The sequence below is a fragment of the Eleutherodactylus coqui genome, chromosome 6 (genome assembly GCF_035609145.1).
Source record: "Eleutherodactylus coqui strain aEleCoq1 chromosome 6, aEleCoq1.hap1, whole genome shotgun sequence".
Taxonomy (NCBI): Eukaryota; Metazoa; Chordata; class Amphibia; order Anura; family Eleutherodactylidae; genus Eleutherodactylus; species Eleutherodactylus coqui.
In genome coordinates this window covers 226,384,921-226,412,802 of record NC_089842.1, presented here as the reverse complement: position 1 = coordinate 226,412,802, position 27,882 = coordinate 226,384,921, and the positions used below count along the sequence as shown (strand labels likewise).

The window sequence follows — 27,882 nt, the reverse complement described above, 5'->3', positions numbered from 1 at the left end:
ATTCACACTACTATATATATACACACTGCACTGTATACACACTATATATACACTGTACTGTACATACACAATACACACTGTACCATATATACACGCTCATATATACATAATATACACTGCACTGTATACACACTATATACACTGTACATACATAATACACACTGCACTGTATATACACCCTATATGCACTGTATATACACACTTTATATACACAGTACATAACTATTGTACATACACAATGCACACTGTACTGTATACACACTATATATACACTGTACTCTATACACACTGTACTGTATATACACACAATGTACAAAATACACTGTATATACACTATATATACACAATGCACCCTGTAGTGTATATACACACTATACACTGCACTGTTTATATACACAATACACACTACTATGTATACACTATACTGTATACACATTATATACAGAATACACACTTCACGGTATACACACTATATACACACTGCACAGTATATACACTCAGCATTATATAAAATCACACAATATATACACTGCACTGTGTATTTACACACTCTATATACACTATACACGCTACTATCTATACACACTGTACTGTGTATATATACACGATACACACTGCACTGTATATACACATTCTACACTGTACTGTATATACACTATATAAATATATATATATATATTACTGTACATACACACCATATACACAATACACTACTGTATATACCCAATACACACTGCACTGTAACATGCACTACTATATTATACCCACTGTATATACACAACACACTGTACTGTATATACACAGAGACACACACACACACACACACACATATATATATATATATATATATATATATATATTGCACACTACTATATACACACACTGTACTCTATATATGCACATTATACACACTGTACTGTATATACACACTATATACCAGACCTGGGCAAAGCACGGCCCGCGGGCCACATCCGGCCCGCTGAATAGCTCGGACCGGCCCGCAAAGAGTGTCCTGGTGACTCACCAATGAGTCCGGTGTCAGCAACGGGAAGCAGCGAAACTAAGGGCTCATGTCCACGGGGAAAATCGGGCCCGCTACGGATTCTACATGTAGAATCTGCAGCGGGTCCCTCCTGCCCCGCGGACGTGAGCGCTGAAAATAACAATAAAAAGGAATTTACCTACCCGTAGCGGGCGGCGAAGCTCTGCTCTTCCTCACGGCCGGATCTTCTTTTTCGGCCGGCGGATGAATTCCTTACGCCGGCGGCACGTCGCCGGCACGTCGTCGACGTGCCGCGCGCATGCGCCGGGCACATCCGCCGAGCCGAAGCAAGGGAGATGCGGCCGTGAGGAAGAGAAGAGCTTCGCGGCCCGCTGCGGGTGAGTAAATCCTTGAAATTCCTATTTTAGGTCTCCCGCGGATCCGGACGGCTTCCATAGGCTTCAATAGAAGCCCGCGGGAGCCGACCCCGCGGGAGACCCGCACGAAAATGGAGCATGGTCCAGATTTTTTCATGCTCCATTTTTTTTAAAATCCCTTTTATTGACGATCCGCGGGTATTTATCTACCCGCGGGTGGTCAATGCATCCCTATGGGGTGCGGATCCGCGCGCGGGAGATCCGCTGCGGATTTTAAATCTCATTTTGCCCGTGGACATGAGCCCTAAGTGATGCCACTGTAACTTCTGAGTGGAGATGGGAGTGCTCCTTACCGCTCCCCTCTCCATTGGCAGACACGGGGGCCGCGCCGTAAAACGGGGTGAAACATCGGGTGTTCACCGCGCCGTATTACAGCGCCATTCATTTTCAATGGCGGCCGTATTCTGGCCGCAAATCGGGCGGCTGGAATACGGCCCCATTAAGGCAATGTGCATGGAGCCTTCGTATGTTGGTCTGGCCCTCTAAAACCATTCCAATTTCTCATGTGGCCCCATGGGAAAATTAATTGCCCACCCCTGCTATATACACTACTGTATATACCCAATACACACTGCACTGTAACACACATGAATATATTGTACCCACTGTACATACACACTCTATATACACAACACACTGTACTGTATATACACACTATATATGCAATACACTACTATATACACTGTACTGTATAAACACTATATACACACACAATACACACTGCACTGTATATACACACTATATATACATTGCACTGTCTATATACACACTGTATACAATTCACACTACTATATATACACTGCACTGTATACACACTATATATACACTGTACTGTACATACACAATACACACTGCACTGTATATACACCGTATATACACACTTTATATACACATTACATAATTATTGTACATACACAATGCACACTGTACTGTATGCACACTATATATACACTGTACTCTATACACACTGTACTGTATATACACACAATGTACACCACACACTGTCAAACCACTAACAACCACTTGTCCGTTAGTATTTATGTATGTTTGTGGGTGCTTCTCATGCTCCGCCCCTGGTGACGTCACCACAGGTCCTATAACATATATAAAACACAGAGCCTGACTGACGGAAGAACAAAATGAGAATACAACTAAGCGAGGTATTGTCTCAGACACAACTCCGCAGTCCTGACAGAAGACACCCACCTACTTTCACCACAGAGATCCAGTGGGCTGAAGGGCCTGCGGTGACATCACTTCTGTGGGAGGAGCCATTGTGCAGTTTCGTAGAAAGTACTGTATGCTGGAAAAGCTGACAGCGGCCACTAAGACCTGTGATGACGGGGATCACATGACCAGGGGCTGATCACTGTATCCAGGAGTCTGCTGAGCTGGTGATCTCTGAAAATCAGCATGGATGTAACACATCTGTATGTGTGAATCAGGATGCATGTAGTAGAGCTGTGTGTGTGATGTGCTGTGTCTGAAATGTGTGGGAATCGGGATGGATGTAGCAGAGGTGTTTGTAATGTGCGAGGTCAGGATGGATGTTGCGGAGCTGTGTGTGAGAATCAGGATAGATGTAGTAGGGGTGTGTGTGTGTGTCTGTCATAATGGATGTACCATGTAGCACAGCTGTGTGGTGTATTGCGCCACCAGAAACACTGGTACTATAATTTCCTAATAATTACTAGTCAAGCTACTATCAACCACTTGTTCGTTGGTTTGTAAGTATGTGAGTGAGTGATTCTCATGCTCTGTGCCCTGACTGTGTCATAGCTCCGCCCCATGGTGACATCATCGCAGGTCCTAACACACTGAGAATACAACTAAGCCGTTATGTCAGACACAACTCAGCGGTCCTGACAGGAGACACCGACCTACCGCCACCAGAGAGCTGGTGGGCTGCTGTGGGAGGAGCCATTCTGGTGTTTGGTAGTGCTGTATACTGAATAAGCTAACAAACTACCATCATGTGATCACCTTGTTGGTGGAGTCAGGGATCACATGACCAGGGGCTTATCGCTGTATCCAAGAGCTGTGTGTATCTTGTGCAGTCAGTACAAATTTAGTAGAGCTGCGAGTGGCTGTTTGTCTGATGTCTGTGTGTATAATGTGTATAGTTAGCATGGATGTATGTCATCTAGCACAGCTGTGTTTGTGCCACGCGTGTCATGTAGCAGAGCTGAGTTTCTAACATGCGCATGTACTGTGGCACAGCTGTGTCTGTCACGCACATATAATGTAGCAGAGCTGTATTTTTAACATGCGCATGTCATGTCTGTCAGGTGCATGTCATGTAGCAGAGCTGAGTTTGTAACATGTGCATGTACTGTGGCACAGTTATGTTTGTCACACGCATGTCATGTAGCAGAGCTGTGTGTGTGCTGTGATGCTCATGTCAAGGAGTCTTTGCATGAGTCATTTTTCTTCACAATGGCGCAGTTCGTGCCGCTTGTTGCTGTTACTGAGGAGCGGATCCTACAGGAGGAGGTGGATATGGTGTATCTGCACCACTGATCTTCCCATGTCAGTTCTGCCCATATCGAAAATAACCCACGGATGTCAATGGTTAACTTACACAAGTGATTTTCTTCGCTCGCCCCTATAGTAGATGGAAATATCGCGGCATGTCCTATTTGGGGTGACATCACTAATATGTGACGCCATTTTCATGCGAGAGGATTTTAACATTTTTCCTTTTGAAACTTTATGTGAATTAAAACAATGTGTGAAAATCGTATGAGTAGCGAAACGCGTCGCACTCGCAGGCAAAACCAAAGGATTACAAGTGCGATATTACAAGTGTCTCGGACCGATATCACACTCGCCCGTGTAAATACGTGATTAAGGCTTCTTCAGATGAGCGGATATGCAAATACACTCAATATATATTTGCGCGGTGAATGAGATAAGTTTATATCGGCGCACAGTGCTGCCCTTTCTGCACTCAGTGGCTGTTCACATGTCCGCATCACCCGACCCCACCGTGATTTGAGGTCCAGATTTTCCACAAAATTGCGCAGCGTACTGTACAGCAGGTCCTACTTGTTTCTGCATGTGCAAAAAGTGAAAATAGGAATGCAAACCTAGAAATCAATGGGTTCTCTTTCCTCCGGATTGCAGATCCGTCCGTCTGAAGGAGCCGCAGGCAGCGGCCGGACGGAGTGAAATAACTGTAAACAGTCTAACCCTTTACATGACATTGTGCTGCCAACAACTGAGCATCTTCATGAGGCCTTAGACTGCATAAGACCAGGGCTACACGGCGATACGAGACGCGCGGCTGCTTCAGTCTGTGTGTTAGACATCCATCACAGGACAGCTGCTGTCACGAATAACTTGCGGTACTTTCACACGGGACGACCTGTCGGATGTAAGATGCCCCACAGGTCGGCGCCGCGGTAATCGTTCCTGTGATGTTCCGCAGCTGCTGGGTCGCCAGTCATAATGTAACCGCATCGGCAATCATTAGAAGAGGTTACCTGCGACACATCGCTGTGCGGCCCGAACCTACAAGATCCGCTCAGCCAAGGAAAAGGAACTCTGGGGATTTCTGTAAGTGCTGAGCAGGAGCCGTATGGACGCGATTACACGAGCGGCGCTGACACTGGGCGCTAATTGTGCGACTCTATGTAGACTTGCAGCTTCAGCCCGGCAATTGGTAAATCACCGGCAGTCATGTGATGATATTCTAATGCCGGATTCACGCAGGCATGTTTGTGTATTAAGTTTGCATGCTTGATATGCAGAAAATAGAATCCATTGATTTCAACCGGTTCGTTCACGAGCGCGCCATTGTTCTGCGTGTTTCAGTAGCGCAAAAAAGAACACATCTTGAACTAATTGGCCATCGCAACGGCTGGAAGTTCTGGGGAGGATTTTTTTGCACATGCAATTGTGTATGCCTTGTGTGCGTAATAAGTTAAGTAAAATATGCAAAGAGCCCTAGGGGACCCTGGAAATATGGTGGGGATTTGTCAAAAATATATTTAGGTTTTTTTGTACTTTTATGAACGGTTCTCAGTTTTAATCTTTATCTTGTTACTTTTTTTTTGCTAAATGAACCAAAAAAATAAATCGCCGTACGCGGCCTTGTTGTTTTTGTGGGAGGAGTTGTCCTTTTTAATGGCCCCACTTCGGGATACATATGGTTCCTTAATGTTTAGGCTACATTCATACGAGTCTGAATCTCACGCTTGTTTTGTGCCTTGCAAAACAAATACAATTCGCACAAAAATGGACTCCCTTCTTTTGAGTCATACACAGGAGCGATTTGATTATTATTTTTTTTTTTTCCCTGCGTCCCTCGAACGCATCGCTCGCTGTCTTCAATGGGACTGTCATACACATCGCCTGCGGTGTGAGGTACACAGGAGTGCGATGTGATGCGAGGCGTTTCTACATGATGACCTCCTCACATCCGCGGATGCGATACACGCTGACAAGTGCGATATCAGGAGTCTCCCTGCCCCGTATCGGCTCGCCCCGTGGGAATATAGACTTACATTTGTTTTTTGGGGGGAGAAGTAGATGGCAAAAAAAAAACAGAATGACATCACTGCGGAGTACAAGTGACCGTTGTCTTTATACCGCAGAACATCACGGTTCCGGCGCTGCCACATTTATAGGATCTCCCACTACAGACTATTAAAGAATAATTCTTGTATTGCGTCGCGGCGTCCGCAAACCTGGGAGAGGTTTATTCTGCTGCCACCAGAGCCGCGTGCGGTCTGCTTTTTGCGGGATGAGCTGTAGTTTCTATTAGTACCATTTTGGGGTATATAAGGTGATTTTATAACTGTAATTGCATTCTTTTAGAGGCAGATGAACAAAAAATAGCAATTCTGGCTTTTTTTTTCATTGTTTTCTGTTCTGTTACATCGCTCCCTGTGCGCTATAAATATGTGCGCTCTATCTGTGTATACAGCTCTGTGACATAATCTGTACCGCCCACACTGATGTCCAATCACCAGCGTCTTCTATACCTGTTGCTGTGATGCGCCCCCCCCCCCCCCCCCCCGTGGAGAAGCCCCGCCCCTTGTCTCTACTGTGTTGCAGCCCACTGAACTACAACTGGTAGATGGGGGGGCATGCTGGGGATTGTAGTTCACACACAAGTGTTAGTAAGCCGTGTTATAGACTGTATATAGAACATGTGAGTGTTCTGTGTATATAATATATAGAGCATGTGTCACACACCCTGTATAGAACATGTCATATGCATACACTGCACATATAAGCTGTACATACGTGTTCTGTGTAACGTGTCCTGTGATGTCTGCAGGTTTCCATTCCTACCAGTGGATGGTCGGCTGTCAGCTGGATGATGACGGCCGCATCACAGGATACATGCAGGAAGGATATGATGGAGAGGAGTTCATAGCTCTGGACACACGGACCTGGACATACATCGCCACCATGAGCCAAGCGCAGATCAGCACACAGAGATGGAACAGTCCGGAAGTACAAGTGGGGGAGAGAAACAGGAATTATCTGGAGAATGTCTGTATAGACTGGCTGAAGACCTACGTGGAGAACGGGAGAGAAGATCTGGAGAGGAGAGGTGAGGCTCATCATCACGTGTCACATATATGTGTGTGGAGCTCCGGCCATCGCACATCCGTCTACACAGCGGGTTATCAGCGTCAGTACAGTCAGAGGTTGTTTATTCCCACCTTCCAAGAGCCGCCGGCGGACGCAGCCGGACGAGGACTTTGTTTTAGCAAAATGAGTTGTACTTTTCTGTAACGGCACCATTTTGTATACATTATAATGTAATATATAACTTATTACAGGGGTTTTCACCAAAATACCATTGATGAGCTGTCCTCAGGATTGGTCAATGGAGGCCCAATGACCCGGCACCCGCTAACAGCATCGGCATGCACTGGGGACGAACGGAAGCTGCTGCTCCAACCCCTGTGTAGTGGCTGGCACTTGTAACTGCAGGCTGGGGTCCTTTTTATATCCATGTGGGCTACATCTGCAGTTACAAGCGCCGGCCACCAAACGGGGGCAGAACAGCGGCTTAAACTCCACCTCCAAAATGTAGCACCGCCGTCAGCGGGCCCTGACCGGTCAACTATTCATGAACTATCCCGAGGACTCGTCATCAGTAGTAGTTTCGTGGAAAACCCCTGCATCCTTTTTTTTTTTTTTTTGGAGTAGGAGAGAAATAGGGGGGGGGGGACATGAATTCCACCATTTCTTGTTTGGGTTTTGTTTCGGCCGTGCGGTATACAGTATACATGGCCTGTTAGGCCGGTCTCACACCACCAGATTTGAATTGCGGATCCCGCAATAGTCGTCCGTGTGGATGATCCGCGGTAAAACACAAGCTTTTGAAAGTCATATATTTCCAAAGTTTCCCTCACATCCGCGGATACAAATTACATATTACGCAAGCGGGAGAAAAATCGCAGCATGCTGTATTTTAGTAAGTATTCCTTGCGGACGGCCTCCATTGATGTCTATGGATGCGTGCGACCCGCAGCCGGTACGCTATTAACATTGCGTAGGAGCGACGAATTGCTTGTGACTTCATAGGAGACGAGAGAAAATAAGAATGACTATCGGGGCGGTGTTGTCCTACTTTCTGATGCCATTCCGTGCCGACGATACGCTGTGCATATGCGCAATTCATGGCTCAGATACAGAGCTGCTGTTGGTAATTTATTATAAAGGGATATTACAGTCCAGACCCCCCACACACTCAGTATATAATACAGGCAGACTAGCACAGCGCCATCTGGTGGTGCAGTATGTGACATACAGAACAGCCCCCAGCTCTCTTACTGTAAGGCCGCTCTCACACATAATACTCTTTACGGCGTTTACCGTGGCGTTTCAGACTTCAGTGGGGCCTCGCAGACTAGTGTTAAAAATGCCATGATTTTCGGGCGCCATCTGCTCTATTATGCGTTTTAGCGCTTCTTTACGTATCTCATCACCCATCTGAATGACGGGGTGCGTTAAAGAACGCTGTATAATGTGTTCAAAGGCGAGGTACAACACCGCTTTAAAACACAGCGTTTTCCCAACGGTGTGTGAGAGCGGCCGAACTGATGTAGGCTGAAGACCGGGACACATTCTGGCTTATCTCCTCCCCAAGGCAAAAAGGTGAACTGACGCCCCAGTAAGGCTGCCATCTGTATACGGTCCTCGCTGCGGGTCCCCACACCATCACTCATCCAGATCCTCCTGGTAGTGTGGCTGCTGACGCTGCGCTGGGCCGAGGCGCGGGACCGGATGGTCTGACCAGGAGTCTTCCAGTAATACAGGCTACAGTCAGGCAGGTTCATTAACGAGGTCCCGGCTGAAGATCAGGACTGGCAGCAAACCATAAGTCAGAGTCAGGCAAGAGCCCGAATATACACAAATGGGGGCTCCATCACAAGTGATAGTAGGAGAGCGATTGCTTCAGTATCCTCCCTGAGGGAAAGATATCAGATATAGCAGGGAATGGCTGGTGATTGGTGGGGGATGGGATTAAGGAGCGCACGGTGGCCCTTCACAAATGGGGAGGGAGAATGTGGGAGCCCTATGGTCAGATGACGGCAGCGAGCAGAGTCAGAGGTGCAGCATTGGGCATGAACAGGTGGCTGACTGCAACCCCAGGAACAGGTGAGCAGCAGCGGCGCGCCATGACTAAACTGGCTAGGTGGCAAACCGACCCGCAATCATGTTCTAAATCTGTGTAGTCCAACACTATCCGCTCCACCAGGGGGCAGCACTAGTACCCGAGATTACACTTGCTGATCGGTGTAAGAAAGCCCCACTGATCCCCCTGGTACCGTATCAGTCGGTGACGGCACTAGTACCGGAGATCACACTTACTGATCAGTGTAAGGGACCCCCACTGATCCCCCTGCTATCAGCCGGGGGCAGCACTAGTACCAGAGATCACACTTACTGATCGGTGTAAGGGACCCCCACTGATCCCCCTGCTATCAGCTAGGGACAGCACTAGTACTAGAGATCACACTTACTGATCGTTGTAAGGGACCCCCACTGATCCCCCTGCTATCAGCCGGGGGCAGCACTAGTACCGGAGATCACACTTACTGATCGTTGTAAGGGACCCCCACTGATCCCCCTGCTATCAGCTGGGGGCAGCACTAGTACTGGAGATCACACTTACTGATCGGTGTAAAGGACCCCCACTGATCCCCCTGCTATCAGCCAGTACCGGAGATCACACTTATTGATCGGTGTAAGGGACCCCCACTGATCCCCCTGCTATCAGCTGGTGACAGCACTAGTACCAGAGATCACACTTACTGATCGGTGTAAGGGACCCCCATTGATCCCCCTGCTATCAGCCGGGGACGACACTAGTACCAGAGATCACACTTACTGATCGGTGTAAGGGACCCCCACTGATCCCCCTGCTATCAGCCGGGGACGGCACTAGTACCGGAGATCACACTTACTGATCGGTGTAAGGGACCCCCACTGATCCCCCTGCTATCAGCCGGCGACCGCACTAGTACCGGAGATCACACTTACTGATCGGTGTAAGGGACCCCCACTGATCCCCCTGCTATCAGCTGGGGGCAGCACTAGTACTGGAGATCACACTTACTGATCGTTGTAAGGGACCCCCACTGATCCCCCTGCTATCAGCCAGTACCGGAGATCACACTTACTGATCGTTGTAAGGGACCCCCACTTATCCCCCTGCTATCAGCTGGGGGCAGCACTAGTACTGGAGATCACACTTACTGATCGTTGTAAGGGACCCCCACTGATCCCCCTGCTATCAGCTGGGGGCAGTACTAGTACTGGAGATCACACTTACTGATCGTTGTAAGGGACCCCCACTGATCCCCATGCTATCAGCTGGGGGCAGCACTAGTACTGGAGATCACACTTACTGATCGGTGTAAGGGACCCCCACTGATCACCCTGCTATCAGCCAGTACTGGAGATCACACTTACTGATCGGTGTAAGGGACCCCCACTGATCCCCCTGCTATCAGCTGGGAACGACACTAGTACCAGAGATCACACTTACTGATCGGTGTAAGGGACCCCCACTGATCCCCCTGCTATCAGCTAGGGACGGCACTAGTACTAGAGATCACACTTACTGATCGGTGTAAGGGACCCCCACTGATCCCCCTGCTATCAGCTGGGGATGGCACTAGTACCAGAGATCACACTTACTGATCGGTGTAAGGGACCCCCACTGATCCCCCTGCTATCAGCCAGGGACGGCACTAGTACCGGAGATCACACTTACTGATCGGTGTAAGGGACCCCCACTGATCCCCCTGCTATCAGCCGGGGACGGCACTAGTACCGGAGATCACACTGGTCGGTGTAAGGGACCCCTACTGATCCCCCTGCTATCAGCTGGTGACAGCACTGGTACCAGAGATCACACTTACTGATCGGTGTAAGGGACCCCCACTGATCCCCCTGCTATCAGCCAGGGACGACACTAGTACCGGAGATCACACTTACTGATCGGTGTAAGGGACCCCCACTGATCACCCTGCTATCAGCCAGTACCGGAGATCACACTTATTGATCGGTGTAAGGGACCCCCACTGATCCCCCTGCTATCAGCCGGGGACGACACTAGTACCAGAGATCACACTTACTGATCGGTGTAAGGGACCCCCACTGATCCCCCTGCTATCAGCTAGGGACAGCACTAGTACTAGAGATCACACTTACTGATCGTTGTAAGGGACCCCCACTGATCCCCCTGCTATCAGCTGGGGGCAGCACTAGTACTGGAGATCACACTTACTGATCGTTGTAAGGGACCCCCACTGATCCCCATGCTATCAGCTGGGGGCAGCACTAGTACTGGAGATCACACTTACTGATCGGTGTAAGGGACCCCCACTGATCCCCCTGCTATCAGCCAGTACCGGAGATCACACTTATTGATCGGTGTAAGGGACCCCCATTGATCCCCCTGCTATCAGCCGGGGACGACACTAGTACCAGAGATCACACTTACTGATCGGTGTAAGGGACCCCCACTGATCCCCCTGCTATCAGCCGGGGACGGCACTAGTACCGGAGATCACACTTACTGATCGGTGTAAGGGACCCCCACTGATCCCCCTGCTATCAGCCGGGGACGGCACTAGTACCGGAGATCACACTTACTGATCGGTGTAAGGGACCCCCACTGATCCCCCTGCTATCAGCCAGTACCGGAGATCACACTTACTGATCGTTGTAAGGGACCCCCACTGATCCCCCTGCTATCAGCTGGGGGCAGTACTAGTACAGGAGATCACACTTACTGATCGTTGTAAGGGACCCCCACTGATCCCCCTGCTATCAGCTGGGGGCAGCACTAGTACTGGAGATCACACTTACTGATCGGTGTAAGGGACCCCCACTGATCCCCCTGCTATCAGCCGGAGACTGCACTAGTACCAGAGAACACACTTACTGATCGGTGTAAGGGACCCCCTCTGATCCCCCTGCTATCAGCCGGGGACGGCACTAGTACTAGAGATCACTCTTACTGACCGGTGTAAGGGACCCCAACTGATCTCCCTGCTATCAGCCGGGGGAAGCACTAGTACCGGAGATCACACTTACTGATCGGTGTAAGGGACCCCCACTGATCACCCTGCTATCAGCCAGTACCGGAGATCACACTTACTGATCGGTGTAAGGGACCCCCACTGATCCCCCTGCTATCAGCTGGGGATGGCACTCGTACCAGAGATCACACTTACTGATCGGTGTAAGGGACCCCCACTGATCCCCCTGCTATCAGCTGGGGATGGCACTAGTACTAGAGATCACACTTACTGATCGGTGTAAGGGACCCCCACTGATCCCCCTGCTATCAGCTGGGGGCAGCACTGGTACCGGAGATCACACTTACTGATCGTTGTAAGGGACCCCCACTGATCCCCCTGCTATCAGCTGGGGATGGCACTAGTACTAGAGATCACACTTACTGATCGGTGTAAGGGACCCCCACTGATCCCCCTGCTATCAGCTGGGGGCAGCACTGGTACCGGAGATCACACTTACTGATCGGTGTAAGGGACCCCCACTGATCCCCCTGCTATCAGCCGGGGGCAGCACTAGTACTAGAGATCACACTTACTGATCGGTGTAGGGGACCCCCACTGATCCCCCTGCTATCAGCTGGGGATGGCACTAGTACTGGAGATCACACTTACTGATCGGTGTAAGGGACCCCCACTGATCCCCCTGCTATCAGCCGGGGAGGGCACTAGTACTGGAGATCACACTTACTGATCGGTGTAAGGGACCCCCACTGATCCCCCTGCTATCAGCCGTGGACGGCACTAGTACCAGAGATCACACTTGGGGTCGTTCAGAACCTCCGTTGCTGAATTCTGTGATAATAGTGCAGCATGCTGCGAGGACTCATCCTGTTGAAGTCGGTTTTTATATAATTATATTTAGCACAAAACTCAGTTGCCTTAAGTGCATTTTAACCCCTTGATGACTTGGCCAATTGTAGCCCAGAACCAGTAAATCATTTTCCTTCCTCTTCCAGCAGTTATAGGTATTCTATGTGTTTGTTAGTGTCGCTCTGACACCTCAGAGGGGTAAAAACATGGCGATTCCCTTTAAGTGAGTTTGGTCCCCGGCTGCCATAGCAGCTCATCATGTCCCTGAGATCACATAGTGAGGGCTGCCGATGGTGTGACCAATGGAGTCCTCTCCCTATTAGGTGCAGCTGTCCCTATTCAGTGTAGTTTGTAAGGGGTTAAACTCCTTAAATCGTAGTCCTGCTGATTGTACGGAGAGACCTCTTATATGAGGTGTAGAAGGGGGTATGGGGGGCTGGTTGTATGAAGGATACCTGTTCTTATGACGTGTAGTACGGGGTACTGAGTGTTAGGGCTCCTTCCCACGGACGGATTTCCCGCAGCTATTAGGTTCTGTTGAACCTAATAGCACAATGCTTACGGTGCAGAATTCCACCGCGGAATTCCTCACCGTAAAATCACCCGTCCTCACCCGCGGCATGCTCTATTTGCCGCAGGTGTATGCGCGGACGGCTTCCATTGCAGTCAATGTAGCACAGCGGAAGATAGCGTGAAACCGCTTTCCCGCCTACCGCCAGCCGCGTCATATAACGCGGCCGGCGCGTCACATGACGCTGCGGCGCGTCACGCGCTCTATTGCGCATGCGCGCCGAAGCGGGACGTAGGACGCCTGATCCGGAGGTAAGTACTGGAGTCTGTGGGGGGTCCCCGTGACGGCCGTGTGAAGCCGGCCTAACACACAGTATGGGGGACTATACTGATTGTACAGAGGAGACCTGTTCTTATGAGGTGTAGAAGGGGGTCCTGAGTGTTATACAAAGTACTGGGGGCTCTGCTGATTGTATGGAGGAGATCAGTTATGTGTTATAGAAGGGGGTCATCAGTGTTATACACAGTACAGGGGGCTGATTGTACGGAGGAGACCTGTTCTTATATAAGGTGTAGAAGGGGGTCCTGAGTGTTATACACAGTACGGGGGGCTGATTGTACGGAGGAGACCTGTTCTTAGATAAGGTGTAGAAGGGGGTCCTGAGTGTTATACACAGTACGGGGGGCTGATTGTACGGAGGAGACCTGTTCTTAGATAAGGTGTAGAAGGGGGTCCTGAGTGTTATACACAGTACGGGGGGCTGATTGTACGGAGGAGACCTGTTCTTATGAGGTGTAAAAGGGGGTCCTGAGTGTTACACAGTATGGGGGGGCTCTGCTGATTGTATGGAGGAGACCTGTTATGAGGTGTATAGGGGGGTCATCAGTGTTATACACAGTACGGGGGGCTCTACTGATTGTACGGAGGAGACCTGTTCTCATATGCGGTGTAGAAGGGGGTTCTGGGTGTTATACACAGTACAGGGGGCTCTACTAATTGTACAAAGGAGACCTGTTCTTATATAAGGTGTAGAAGGGGGTCCTGAGTGTTATACACAGTATGGGGGGCTGATTGTGCGGCGGAGACCCGTTCTTATGAGTATAGAGGGTCCTGAGTGTTATACACAGTACGAGGGGCTGATTGTACGGAGGAGAAGACACATCAGATCTGCGCTGCAGGGGGTCACTTACATTCTCTTCTCTTTCCCCCTCAGTTCCTCCGCAGGTGAAGGTATCCGCTCGGGATGAAGATGACGCCATGACGCTTCATTGCCTGGTGTACGGCTTCCATCCCAGGCATGTGGATGTGAAGTGGATGAAGAACGGGGTGGACGACGTTCCTTCATATCACACCACACATGTCCTCCCCAATCCTGACGGCACCTATCAGATCAGGGTCAGCGCAGAAGTCATCCACAAAGAGGGCGACAGCTACTCCTGTTATGTGGATCACAGCAGCCTGGGGGCGCCGCTGAGCATTGTGTGGGGTAAGTTGCATCCTTGCGGTGTGGATGATGGGAGTAGACTATAGAATATGTCATGATTAGTGATCAGTATTGTGATATGTAATTATGTAATCTATTGATGGCTGGCATCTCATTAGGGGAACCTGTTGACCCTGAACACAACTATAAACTAAGTTATGATGTTCCAGGAGGTGATGATGGGGGGGAAGGGGGGGCTTCGGAGTACAAAATATACTTCTCTCGGCTCCCCATCACCTTCCCTGATACCATAAGTTTGTGGTGATGTTTGGAGGTGACCGGTTCCCCTTAACCCCTTAATGCCATAAGATGTAAGGTTACGCCCTGGCAGGGTGGTAGTTAACACAACAGGACATAAACTTGTGTGTGGTGAATAGCGCGGGCTCAGAAGCAACAGCAGGGATTGATGAGAACACTGATCCCTGCTGTTAACCCCTTACATGCCGCAATCAATGTACACTCTGCAGCATGTAAAGTGTTCACCAAGGGAGCTCTCCCTCCCTGTCTTGTCATCGGCCCTCCACGATTACATCGCCAGACACTGGTGTCCGGGCCTGCCGTGGCCTATGATCACTATTGTGAGTGATAAGGCATGGCAGTACAGAAGTATTGCAATGTATTATCATAGTGATCATAGCTATTATTGTTCATATCCCCTACAGGGACATAAAATATACTATATGTACTCAGAAATGGTACCAATAAAGACTACAGTTCACCACGTAAAACGTAAGACCTCATATGGCTGATGGGAAAATAAACAAGTTCTGGCTTTTTAAAAGTAGAGATGAACACCCCCCCCCCCCCCCTCTTTGTTTTTTACTGCTTAAACATCGCACTATTACATATGGGAAAACAGCAGGAGAGAAGGAAGAACTGATCTTTTTTTTTTTTCCTCGTGCGTAGGAATATCTTCTTGCTGTTCTTCTAAAACTCTCGTACTATGGCATAGAAGGGTAAAAACACGCGGGCACAAGCACTAATACGCTTGCTGCTACAGAGCGTATTGGGGCATGAACCGATTCTTTGTTTGGACTCTTCAGACTCCGGGCAATAGTACATGGGATCTTACGCTTTATTAAAACCTTACCAAACTCTTATAAATAACCGACACAGACACCAATATTGGATAAAGAAGGCCGCGGTGTTTATTAACGGGGTTACAAACATTTGGGGAGAAATGTTACCAATAATAACCATAACAGTTCATGTAAACTCTGTTTTACAGACCCAAGTTTAATAACCAATCAATAACCATAACAGTTCGTGTAAACTCTGTCTTACAGACACGAGTTTACCACCACCAAACTCTCCCCAAGTTTACCTGCCCACCCGCCTAATGCGGGCGACCATACCCCATTAACTACACCGCGACAAACCTAAGGGAGGGAGGGCGGGATGCTGCTTCCTTTCCAGATGATGATGGCCCACATCTCTGCACCTCCATATCTCACTGCTGCTCCTCTCGGCTTGTTTCTCTGGACCAATCACCAGCCGCCGTCAGGTCACCTGATTCTGCCCGACAACCACAGGCATTTCCCGCCATTTTCCTTCAGCCAATCATCTGCTGCTGCCAACCAGTCCATCACTGGGCAGAACTCACTCTCTGCCATCTCATCTGACCCAGTAATGACCTTTGTAACATATCATAGTTAACCAGAAAACCTCCTTCATAGAAGGTGACATATCATCCATCCATCATGTACATAAAGCTCCCAGATCCCATGAGGCTCCATAGAAAGTGACATATCATCCATCCATCATGTACATAAAGCTCCCAGATCCCATGAGGCTCCATAGAGGGTGACATATCATCCATCCATCATGTACATAAAGCTCCCAGATCCCATGAGGCTCCATAGAAGGTGACATATCATCCATCCATCGTGTACATAAAGCTCCCAGATCCCATGAGGCTCCATAGAGGGTGACATATTATCCATCCATCATGTACATAAAGCTCCCAGATCTCATGAGGCTCCATAGAAAGTGACATATCATCCATCCATCATGTACATAAAGCTCCCAGATCCCATGAGGCTCCATAGAGAGTGACATATCATCCATCTATCATGTACATAAAGCTCCCAGATTCCATGAGGCTCCATAGAGCGTGACATATCATCCATCCATCATGTACATAAAGCTCCCAGATCCCATGAGGCTCCATAGAGGGTGACATATCATCCATCCATCATGTACATAAAGCTCCCAGATCCCATGAGGCTCCATAGAAAGTGACATATCATCCATCCATCATGTACATAAAGCTCCCAGATCCCATGAGGCTCCATAGAGGGTGACATATCATCCATCCATCGTGTACATAAAGCTCCCAGATCCCATGAGGCTCCATAGAAGGTGACGTATCATCCATCCATCATGTACATAAAGCTCCCAGATCCCATGAGGCTCCATAGAGGGTGACATATCATCCATCCATCATGTACATAAAGCTCCCAGATCCCATGAGGCTCCATAGAAGGTGACATATCATCCATCCATGATGTACATAAAGCTCCCAGATCCCATGGGGCTCCATAGAGGGTGACATATCATCCCTCCATCATGTACATAAAGCTCCCAGATCTCATGAGGCTCCATAGAAAGTGACATATCATCCATCCATCATGTACATAAAGCTCCCAGATCCCATGAGGCTCCATAGAAGGTGACATATCATCCATCCATCGTGTACATAAAGCTCCCAGATCCCATGAGGCTCCATAGAAGGTGACATATCATCCATCCATCGTGTACATAAAGCTCCCAGATCCCATGAGGCTCCATAGAAGGTGACATATCATCCATCCATCGTGTACATAAAGCTCCCAGATCCCATGAGGCTCCATAGAAGGTGACATATCATCCATCCATCGTGTACATAAAGCTCCCAGATCCCATGAGGCTCCATAGAAGGTGACATATCATCCATCCATCGTGTACATAAAGCTCCCAGATCCCATGAGGCTCCATAGAGAGTGACATATCATCCATCCATCATGTACATAAAGCTCCCAGATCCCATGAGGCTTTCCCTCCTAACTGTCCCTCAAGCCTTACAGGAGTCTGAGAATCCCACAATGGAAACCAAAACCATTGGAATCAATGGTTTCATTTCGGCCCGTTATGCTGTTGTGAATTTCACGGCCTCATAGAGGGACTAAATCGCGCCCGTCGTCTTCAGCCCTCCTACGCATTATGCAGCAGACACGCATGTAACATGGGTATTTTCCGCACCTGTAGTCTATAATGTGCGTATTATACACCATATTAGGACATGCTGCACAGGAGCGTCCTCCGTCATCTCTACAAGTACCGCATTCTCCGCCAGTCCTAGGGCTTGACTGAGGGCGTGAACAGATGGGCGAACGTACTAATACGCTCATAGCTGCAGAGCGTAGTTTCACATGAACAAGTTGTTTTTTCCGGACTATTTAAACTGCGCGCTAGACCGCACGAGTGTGGGGGGGGGGGGAGAACCCCGAACCCCGGGAAGCTGGACCCCATCCTGCCCTACCTTTCTGGTACATAGTATTAACACCTAATAATCCCACGAGTGAAACCAAAACCATTGAGATCAGTGGTTTTGTTTTGTACCTCTTTGCGGTCGGGAGAATATCACAGTTTTTTTCTAATCTCCTGCTTTCCAGCAGATCCGCGGCACGTCCTGTCATAGCTGCAGGCAGCCGCATGGACTTCAGTGGAAGCCGTCCCTGCGGGATCCGCAGAGAAATGGAGCATGCTGCGATTTCTTCCCGTGTGTGCGATCTGCACCCTGGGGGGGGGGGGGGGGGGATCACACCCACCTGTGGACGTCGGGCCTAATGCAGATGGCCTGAGAATACCGTCATGTGAATGGCTATGAAGGGGATATATGTCTAGATCCTGCACATGTATGTAATACTATTACACTACATACATGTCATTACTGCGGCGGGGAGACTCTAATGTGAGGCCTGAGGGACAGTTAGGAGGGAAAGCCTGATGGAATCTGGGAGCATTAGGTACAGGATGGATGATATGTCACCCTCTATGGAGCCTCATGGGATCTGGGAGCTTTATGTACATGATGGATGGATGATATGTCACCCTCTATGGAGGGGCTTCTGGTTAACCAACATATGTTAGAGGCCATGACAAGCTCAGATGAGATGGAGGAGAGGGAGTTCTGCTCAGTGATGGAGTGGCTAGCAACAGCAGCAGATTGGCTGAAGGAAAATGGCGGGAACATGCCTGTGGTTGTCGGGCAGAATCAGGTGACCTGACAGCGGCTGGTGATTGGCCCAGAGGAACAAGCTGGGAGGAGCAGCAGTGAGATATGGAGGTGCAGAGATGTGGGACCCCATTGTTGGTAACCCCATTTAAATGAACACTCCGACCTTTTCTATCTATAAGGGCGCCCACCCACTGGCGTTTGCGATTTTCGTGCGTGAAAAACGCCGCTTTTTCGCGGCGTTTTCGCGGCTTTTCCATTAATTTCCATTGACTTTCATGGGTGCATTAGGAGAAAAATAAGGACACATATGCAACTGACAGTTCCTATGTTAAAAAACGCAACGCAAAACGCCAGTGGACAGGAGTACATTCAATTCTAATGGCTCTGCAGGAAAAACGCAAAACGCAAAGAAAAACAAAATCGCCAGTGGGTGGGCGCCCTTATTGGTGTCTGTTATTTATGAGTTCAGTAGGTTTAATAACCCGTAAGATTCCATGTGAAGCTCTCAGTATAATCCGCGGCTCATAGTTACCGTTTTCTCTCCAGAACAGCGGAGTGTCTGGGTGACACCGGTGGTCGTAGCTGCGGTGGTCGTCGCTGCTGTTCTTCTAGGAGGTCTTGGATTTCTCCTATATAGAAGTAAGTATCAGTATATACTATATACACACCGCCACATCCAGGTTGTGCAAAACCCTTCAGAAAGCAGATGATGGTCACGGACCCCTCACATTGTGGGTGCTATTCAGGTCTGTGATAATGGATGAGGATGGGACATGGAGACTTATTTCACACGGGCCGTTAGTCCATGAAGAATCAGCCTTGTGAATCGCCTCATTGGGGGCTCAAACAGACAAATGGGATTTTTATCCCATTTATACAGCCATGATGATCACGGACGCAGAACGGGACAAAAGGAAAACACTGATTTCAGTGGTTTAGTTTTTACTAGCGGGATTCTTGCCTGTTAATTGTACAGACGAGAAACGATAGAACTATTTATAGTGTTAATTACGTGCGGGAAAGATAGGGCAGGACTTCTGGTCCCGCTGTTTTTTTTTCAACCTCCTGAGTTATGGCGCCAAGTTTGAAAAGTCTGAGGAGGAAAAAAAAATCTGTTCATGTACAACAACACTTCGTAGTGGCGAGTGTGGTTGGGCATACGGCCGTCTGACACCGCCCCGAGGGCGATATCACATGATCTCCGATGTAATACTTGGTGAAATAATGCCCGTAGACATGAGCCCTCGGGGGTTGAACAGATGGGCATGATTTAGTCCTACTATACAAATAATCACAGCCGTATGACGGGATGGAACGAAGCCACTGATTTCAATGGTTTCATCTTCACTATCTGTATTCTCGACTGTTAATACTACATGCAAGAAAGATCGGGCAGGACCAGGAAATATGTTGCCCCCTTTTTTTTCTTTCAAACTTGCGCGTTATAGCCTGGTTGTCAAATACTCAAAAAAGCAAATCAAACCCTGGTTCATGCGCCAGTGCGCTCCGTAGCTGCGCATGCTCCTATGTATTTCTGCCCTAACACTGCATGCACATTAAGGGCCTCAACACACATTTTTCTCCCCTTCTAGAGATGTGATGTTAACGGCTGTATAACGGGACAATTTAATAATGAAGTTGTGACCCCTTTACTTTTCTGTTTTAGGGTGTAAAGAATACTTGTGCTAAATTTCACGCTTGTACGGCAGCGGGAAGTTAGAGAATTAGTGGCGAGTGACTGATAATCGCAGCCATCTGCCGATCACTATGGTGTACATTTAAGGGCAAAAACACATGGGGCGTGCCCTAATACACTCACCGCAACAGAGCGCTTTAGCACAAGAACCAAGTTTTTTGGGGTTTTTTTGCTATTCACACTCACACTGGGGAAAAATGGGATGGGCCGTAGTGTCAGTAATAATGCAGCGCTGCTTCTCTTACAAACACAGTTTTGTATGTGATTTTCTTGCCCATCTGAAACCGGCCTCAAGCCTCATTGGGTCACGCAGCGTTTTATGGTAGTGGGAGCCAGCGATGAGCCAGCTATTTCCACGTATGGCAGGTATAGTTCACACTGACTTTTGTGTTTTGTTTTTTTTCTTAATACCCCGTTCTGTTTCATAGCGGGGTTGCCGACCAATCGTCACCCCATGCACCATGTATTGAGTATAGACTGTAAGAAGGAAAAGAGTTACAGCAGCACTCCAAAAGTTCCGTCACACCGCTGGTGCAAGGCACTATGCAATAGCCCAGTTAGGGTCCCGACTCCCCGGGTCCACCGTTGGTCATCAATACAGAAAAGGAGAAGAACCAGGCAGCATTCGTTAAAAATCCTCTTTATTGGAATAGCATGAGGAAGCAAGCAGCCACGTATCGACCCTGTGCTCGGGTCTTGATCAAGCTTGATAAACCACAGGGTCGATACGTGGCTGCTTGCTTCCTCATGCTATTCCAATAAAGAAGAGGATTTTTAATGAATGCTGCCTGGTTCTTCTCCTTTTCTGTATTGAGTATAGACGGTGTTACACATACTACCCATACACAAGTATAGGGCTCGGGGGGCGTAGTACAAGAGAAAGCCTAATTTCACCTGAGTGTATTTGCTGAAGCATTTCCACAAGTGTAAAAGTCACAAGTATAACGTGACCGAGCAATGCCTTCAATATAAATGGATTCATCCAAACGAACGGGTTTTATCTGCACAAAATCTTAGTCTGCCAAAAGGTAGGCCTTGACCTATCCCTGTCCGTGCTACGCAGAAAGCTGCCATAGACCGCTATGGCAGCAGAAAAAAAAAGGGGGGGGGAGTTACCTGCTTACACCCCAAGAAAAAGGCAGCTGGCCCTAATTAGGCATTTAATTACCATTCTATTCCATGGGAAAGTGTTACACCCAAGTGTGTCAACGGGCATTTTGATTGCAAAAAACAGTGGATGGGCTAGCAGGGACGTGTCATCCTGATTCTTGCTATCTCCACCATTCATGCAAATATACATTCCGTAACGGCGAACATATTAACGCATACGTTTGTGTGAATAAGTCCAAAAATAGATCCTTTTCACACAGTACCTACATGCAGTACTTGCACGCTAATGTGAACGGATCAATGCCAGTCCATATACGTTCACTGACTCCATTCACCGCATATCACGTGGCTGTAATACGTGCCGGATTCACGGAGGTGTGAATGAGCCCTTCGTTTCCTCAGGATAAAGATGATCAACTAAATATCCAAGATGAAGAACGATGATTAAAAGCCCAATCTGTCCCCAACAGGAGAAGGCTGTGAGCGGACGTTTCCATAGGAGTTGGCTGATTATTCCGAGAATTGTTCTCATGTCACCAATTATAATAATGGACTCTTTAGGTTTCTGCTCCTAATTTCATCTCCTGTTTTTTTAGGAAGGCGCGCCGGCTACAAGACGACCAGCAGTGAGTATTGTGTACACGCGGCTCCGCTGTCTCACTATTGGTGATGATGACTAATATACTGTTAGTGATGGGAGGGATATGTTGTGCAGACAGTAAAGCTCGCTGGTAACTTCCATTTACGTCTATGAGAGTTACAGAAGGACACAGAACATCCATCTGGACTGTTCCTCTAATCTGATTCATCTCTGGCTGCGGCTTACAGATGGGTATTCCCATATGGGCCATGGCTGACTGAGATGAGAATTTTGTAATCTACAGTTTAAAGGTATTGTTCCACCATGGACTTCACTGTTAATATGGGAGCCCCCATCCCAGATCTGCTGGGTGAACTCATGGCCGGTCAGATATTTCCCCACCACTGTCAGGACAATACAGTGCATGGATGACTTGTATCCGCCAGATGGGGGACAACTCCAAGACTCGGTCCGCACACCACAGCTGGCTCCACTGCAAATCCACAGTGATCCATAAGACAATTCGCGTTTTACACGTGGTGACTGCGTTACAGACTCACCCCAGATTTCATCCCACTACACTGAAAGGGGTGAAAACCCCCTACAGGAATTGACAAGCTGCTGATCTTTAATTTCCAACGTCCTATTGTATTTTGATCTGCAGGTAAAATCCACATCAATTCTGGTACATGTGGGCCTCACTAACAGCATGGCTCACTTGTTCATAGAGGGGGGTCCTAAGTCTTGAACTCTTTATCAATTCCATGTGCTGTAATCTGACATGTGGGCAGGGCTTGCCTTCTAATGAGTTGTTCAGGGTTAGAAAAACAAGGCTGCTTTCTTCTTTAAACAGCGCCACAGCCGTCCACAGGTTGCATGTGGTATTGCAGCTCAGCCCCATTGACTACAATAAAACTGAGGTGCAATACCACATATGGACAGGTGTAGCGCCCTGTTAGGAAGAAAGCAGCCATGTTTTTCTAATCCCATATGATCTCTTTCATTTTGCCTAAAATATTCTGTAACTTAGTCATGTGGCGTCACAAGATAAATACAATTAACAGTCTTCAGAATGGAGATAATCGCTGTCCGGACTAAACAAAACCAGAAGAATGTTTGGCCGGCCACGAATGAGGAATAAAAATGAAATCACTAACAATCTGTAAATTCTTTGCTTTACAGTTTTTGTACAAAGTTTCTAAACTTTTCATTTTCGCTGTGAATTAAATGTGGAATGTCACTTAAACAATTTTCTTATGTTTCCAGCCTCAGACACATCATCTGAGTCTAATAGCGCCAAAGCCTAACGGTGAGTGATAATGTCTCATAAATGGTGCCGCCATGTAATGAAATGTGCTGCTGCGTAGGACATCCAGGAAAGCACTGAGTGTTTTTGACTGAATTATAGCAGTTTAGCTCTTGGAGGGGTTTGTTGACAGTTTCCAATGAAAACCAACTTGGCACAAGAACATGGCTAAGGCCAGTGTAAAGTATGTAGAGTAATATCGAATATCTATAGTTATGTCCATTACATATCCACTATAAGAACCGCTGCTCCGAGCTGTTGTGTCCTTTATAATATGTTGCTTCCTACTTTCTGCTGTAATAAAACTTGTACATATTATTATATTGTGGTGTTTCCTGTGTTATAGAAGGGTATTGGGCATTTAGGATATTATTACCGTATATACCGGCGTATAAGACGACTTTTGAACCCCGAAAAATCGGGTCTGAAGTCGGGGGTCGTCTTATACGCCGGTAATTCAAAAAAAAAAAAGTGTAAAAAAAAAAAAATTTATTACTCACCTCCCACGGCGTTCTGTCGCACTCCGGCAGGATGTCGCTCGCTCCGGCAGGCTGTCGCTCGCTCCTCGTCCCCGCCGCAGCATAGCTTTCTGAATGCGGGGCTTGAAATCCCCGCTTCCAGAAAGCTAATACACACGCCGGCAGCCATGACAGCATTGAATGGCTGTGATTGGCTAAAGCACACGTGGCTTCAGCCAATCACACTATTCAATGACATCATTGAATGGCTGTGATTGGCTGAAGGCGCACGTGTTAGCAATCACACCCATTCAATGATGTCATTGAATAGTGTGATTGGCTGAAGCCACGTGTGCTTTAGCCAATCACAGCCATTCAATGATGTCATGGCTGCCGGCGTGTGTATTAGCTTTCTGGAAGCGGGGATTTCAAGCCCCGCATTCAGAAAGCTATGCTGCGGCGGGGACGAGGAGCGAGCGACAGCCTGCCGGAGCGAGCGACATCCTGCCGGAGCGCGACAGGACGCCGTGGGAGGTGAGTAATAAAATTTTTTTTTTTTTCTCCACTGAATACCGGCGTATAAGGTGACATTTGGGGGGTCGTCTTATACGCCCCGTCGCCTTATACGCCGGTATATACGGTACACCCCTACAATGACCTCTGATGGAAATGTTTTCTACTATTTTGTCATTACAGAACCGGACAAGTTTTCTTCTGGATACAACAAATCTCAGCTATAAATCCGTCATTATATCCTTGTGTGTAATATAAAGGGAACCGGCCGGGTACAATAATCTGAGTCTGCAGCCGAATCCTCGTATCAGACAGCCTCGCAGGCAATATCACCCACAGAAACATCTCCAAAAGCTGAAGAAAGTGGATGTTCCTAAATTCTGCCACTTCCGTCCTCCAGAGAGGTCACTATACTACTGAGATCTGTAGTGTTCATCGTCCAGCCGGTGCCGGACGGGTCACTTATATGATGGGACACTGATGTAAATATTCATCTGATAACTTCCTAATAATCACTGTGCTGTCAGGCTGTCACCAGACGCCTCCACTACCTGGTCTTGGCCATTTCAGTCTGAGGACATATCAGAAGGAGGGGTAGTTTGTGTGTGTGGAAAGGTCTTAAAAGAAGCTGATTTAAAGGGCTTGTTCCAACTTGACCTTTGACCCTATGCTCTGCTATAACACACGGATATCATATAAGGTGGCTCCTTAGGGCTCTGGAGACTATGTCCGTTTTGGGTGGAGTTGATAAAAATATGCCAGCTCCAACCTCAAAATAAAAATGTTATATATTAGCGTATAATAATCCTGATATCACCATTTCACTGCAGTAAATGTATTACTATTTATTATACATGCACCATTTATGAAGGAGTCAAAACCAGAGTCAGACGTTTGGCCAACTGCCTCCACGGCCCTTACTGAGAAGCCCCTATATCAGCCATAAAGGAAAGATCCGCTGCAGGGAAATGTGTGACACCAGCAGATCCTCAGCAATAATGGCTGATCATCGGTGGTTTCAGCCGTCGGACCGGGAGATCAGCTTTCCTGGGAGAATTCCTTTATTAGATGGGCTAATAAGAGGATCCGATAGTAAATGACTTGACATTTGTGATCATTTGTGATACGGCAGGTTTTCTTCTCTTGTTCTTCTGATCTTTCCTTTACATGGGCTTGATGATTTTAATAAGGTTTCGGGGTTCTGGCTTACAGGTTTCAGTGTCTTACTTATTTGCAATAAAAGTGCATTACATTATATGGCAGACCAGCTTATATAATATTATATGGAGGATCGGTCTATATAATATGTCGCTTTATTTCAGGCTTTTCATATTTTCAGTGAGGATTTCATTTTATTGTAGTTTTTCTGTAGTTTAGTTGATTTGTATTTGTCCAGTAAAGTGCAGTTATCCGTTCTTCCATATCACACGGGGGAATATCTGGTGTAAATACACTGAAGTGGTGTTCTTCATCCCTCCACTCCTCACACGGCAGATCCCATACAAGATACGGCTCAGGAGCGCTCCCTGCTGGCCGCTCCGCACGGATTAGTGACATCTTATTACAATACAGGGAACAGAGCTCTTTGCATCTTACGTTCCTGTATGAAGTGGGTGAGTGGGGGTTGGGTTACTTAGGACCCCTGATATCAGGGGACCAGGAGACTAATGAGAGGGCAGTCAGCCATCATTGTGCAGCAGATATTGATTGCGAGTATGTGTGACTCTTACTGCATTATTTTCGCATTGGAAGAGGCGCATTGGCTTGTTGTACACAACATATAGCAGGATTATGTGTCTCCTGTGAAGGAACGAGCTCCGGTTGGGCAGGACGTGAGCAGTTCTGGGGACAGAAAGTGAGTGTTCAGGAGTGCATGAAAACTCTACAAACTTCACACAGTTCTCATGGACGACCGCCATTTTTTCTGATGATTCCATACATCCATGTAAAGAAAGTCATCCATGTAGCTGCCGTCTTATGGAATGGTTGTCTGATACAAGCAGTAGGTCTGGCTAATGCCATTATATCCCACACTATATACAGGGTTGGACTGGAGTGCCTAGGGCCCACCAGTAAAACTAATACTGGGGGCTCACAGTGCAGATACATGCAAATAATAACTCATCGCCATTTGCAAACTCTCAGTCACGAAATTCTCTATATACTTCAATGAAAAGAAAATGGGAAGTGGGGTTCATGATGGGAGAATAGCGTCCGGTCTCCAGCTGCCCCGAGATGTCCTCTTAGCCACTCATGTGTCTATAGAGATAGCCAGTTTATTGTATGGATGTATAGGCCTGCTGAGGTTCTGCCTATCTGTATGTAGTGCAGTAGTGTACCGGGCCATGTACAACTGGTGTGGCCCACTCTTGGCTCTGGGACCACCGGTGGATTCTCCTGTTACCCTGTTGGCTAGTCCGATCCTGACTATACATGTATTAGAATAGACACCCTATAAATTATGTCACTGTCCAGCCATATTGTTGGTTCTTGGATGAATATAATGTAGTCAGCATTCAGAAAGAGGAGATAACAGCACTAAATAATTTCCAGTCAATAAAGAGTGTAAATCATGAAGAAGTGTGAGATCCCGGACTGCCGGCACCAACCGCTTGTATCTCTTCACCCGGAGAATAGGAAAGTCTCACCTGATTTCCCCGCTATGATGACCTTCTGGGCTGCGGTCCATGGTGTTAAGATAAGAGGACAATAACATTTGAATGACATGACGTGCCTAAGAGATAAGTCACATTACACCTGGCTACACCTGTAAAGCAGGATGACAATGTAACGCCTCTACTGTGCGGGTTTGTAATAAATCCATCTTCCAGTATTTCCTCCTTACTGACTTCTGATGATTTCATTTACCATTAAAGTACATTTAGATGAAGATCAAGATTGGCCTTTTGTGTTACTGTGGAATCAAACTACTAATGACCACTTGTCTGAGTATGTGTGTGTGTGATTCTCATGCTCCACCCCTGGTGATGTCATCGCTCCGCCCTCTGGTGACATCATTGATGGCCCTATAACATATATAAAACAGAGTCTGACCGACAGAACACAGGGCTCTTGAAAAGGGGAGGACAAATATAATAAAATGAGAATACAACTAAACTGCAATTATGTCAGACACAACTCAGCAGTCCTGACAAAACACACTGACCTACCGCCACCACAGAGATGCGGTGGGCTGAGGGACCTGCGGTAATGACACT

The 27,882-nt window shown here is 47.7% G+C and overlaps 1 protein-coding gene across 6 annotated transcripts in view; it reads left to right on the top strand.

Moving 5' to 3' along the window:
* The window catches only part of LOC136633341 (class I histocompatibility antigen, F10 alpha chain-like), an 83,566-nt gene extending 56,010 nt beyond the window's left edge, over positions 1 to 27,556 (top strand). For 4 of the 6 annotated variants that reach the window (XM_066609012.1, XM_066609010.1, XM_066609011.1 and 1 more), the window contains exons 3-8: positions 6,707 to 6,985; positions 14,513 to 14,785; positions 19,548 to 19,640; positions 22,404 to 22,433; positions 23,654 to 23,696; positions 24,848 to 27,556. In XM_066609012.1, the coding sequence (XP_066465109.1) occupies positions 6,707 to 6,985; positions 14,513 to 14,785; positions 19,548 to 19,640; positions 22,404 to 22,433; positions 23,654 to 23,694 (716 nt within the window). In that variant the 3' untranslated portion in view covers positions 23,695 to 23,696; positions 24,848 to 27,556. Of the gene's footprint in view, positions 1 to 6,706; positions 6,986 to 14,512; positions 14,786 to 19,547; positions 19,645 to 22,403; positions 22,434 to 23,653; positions 23,697 to 24,847 lie in introns of all 6 variants that reach the window. The other 2 variants (XM_066609013.1, XM_066609014.1) reach the window with 2 other exon arrangements.
* Positions 27,557 to 27,882: the final 326 nt, after the last annotated feature.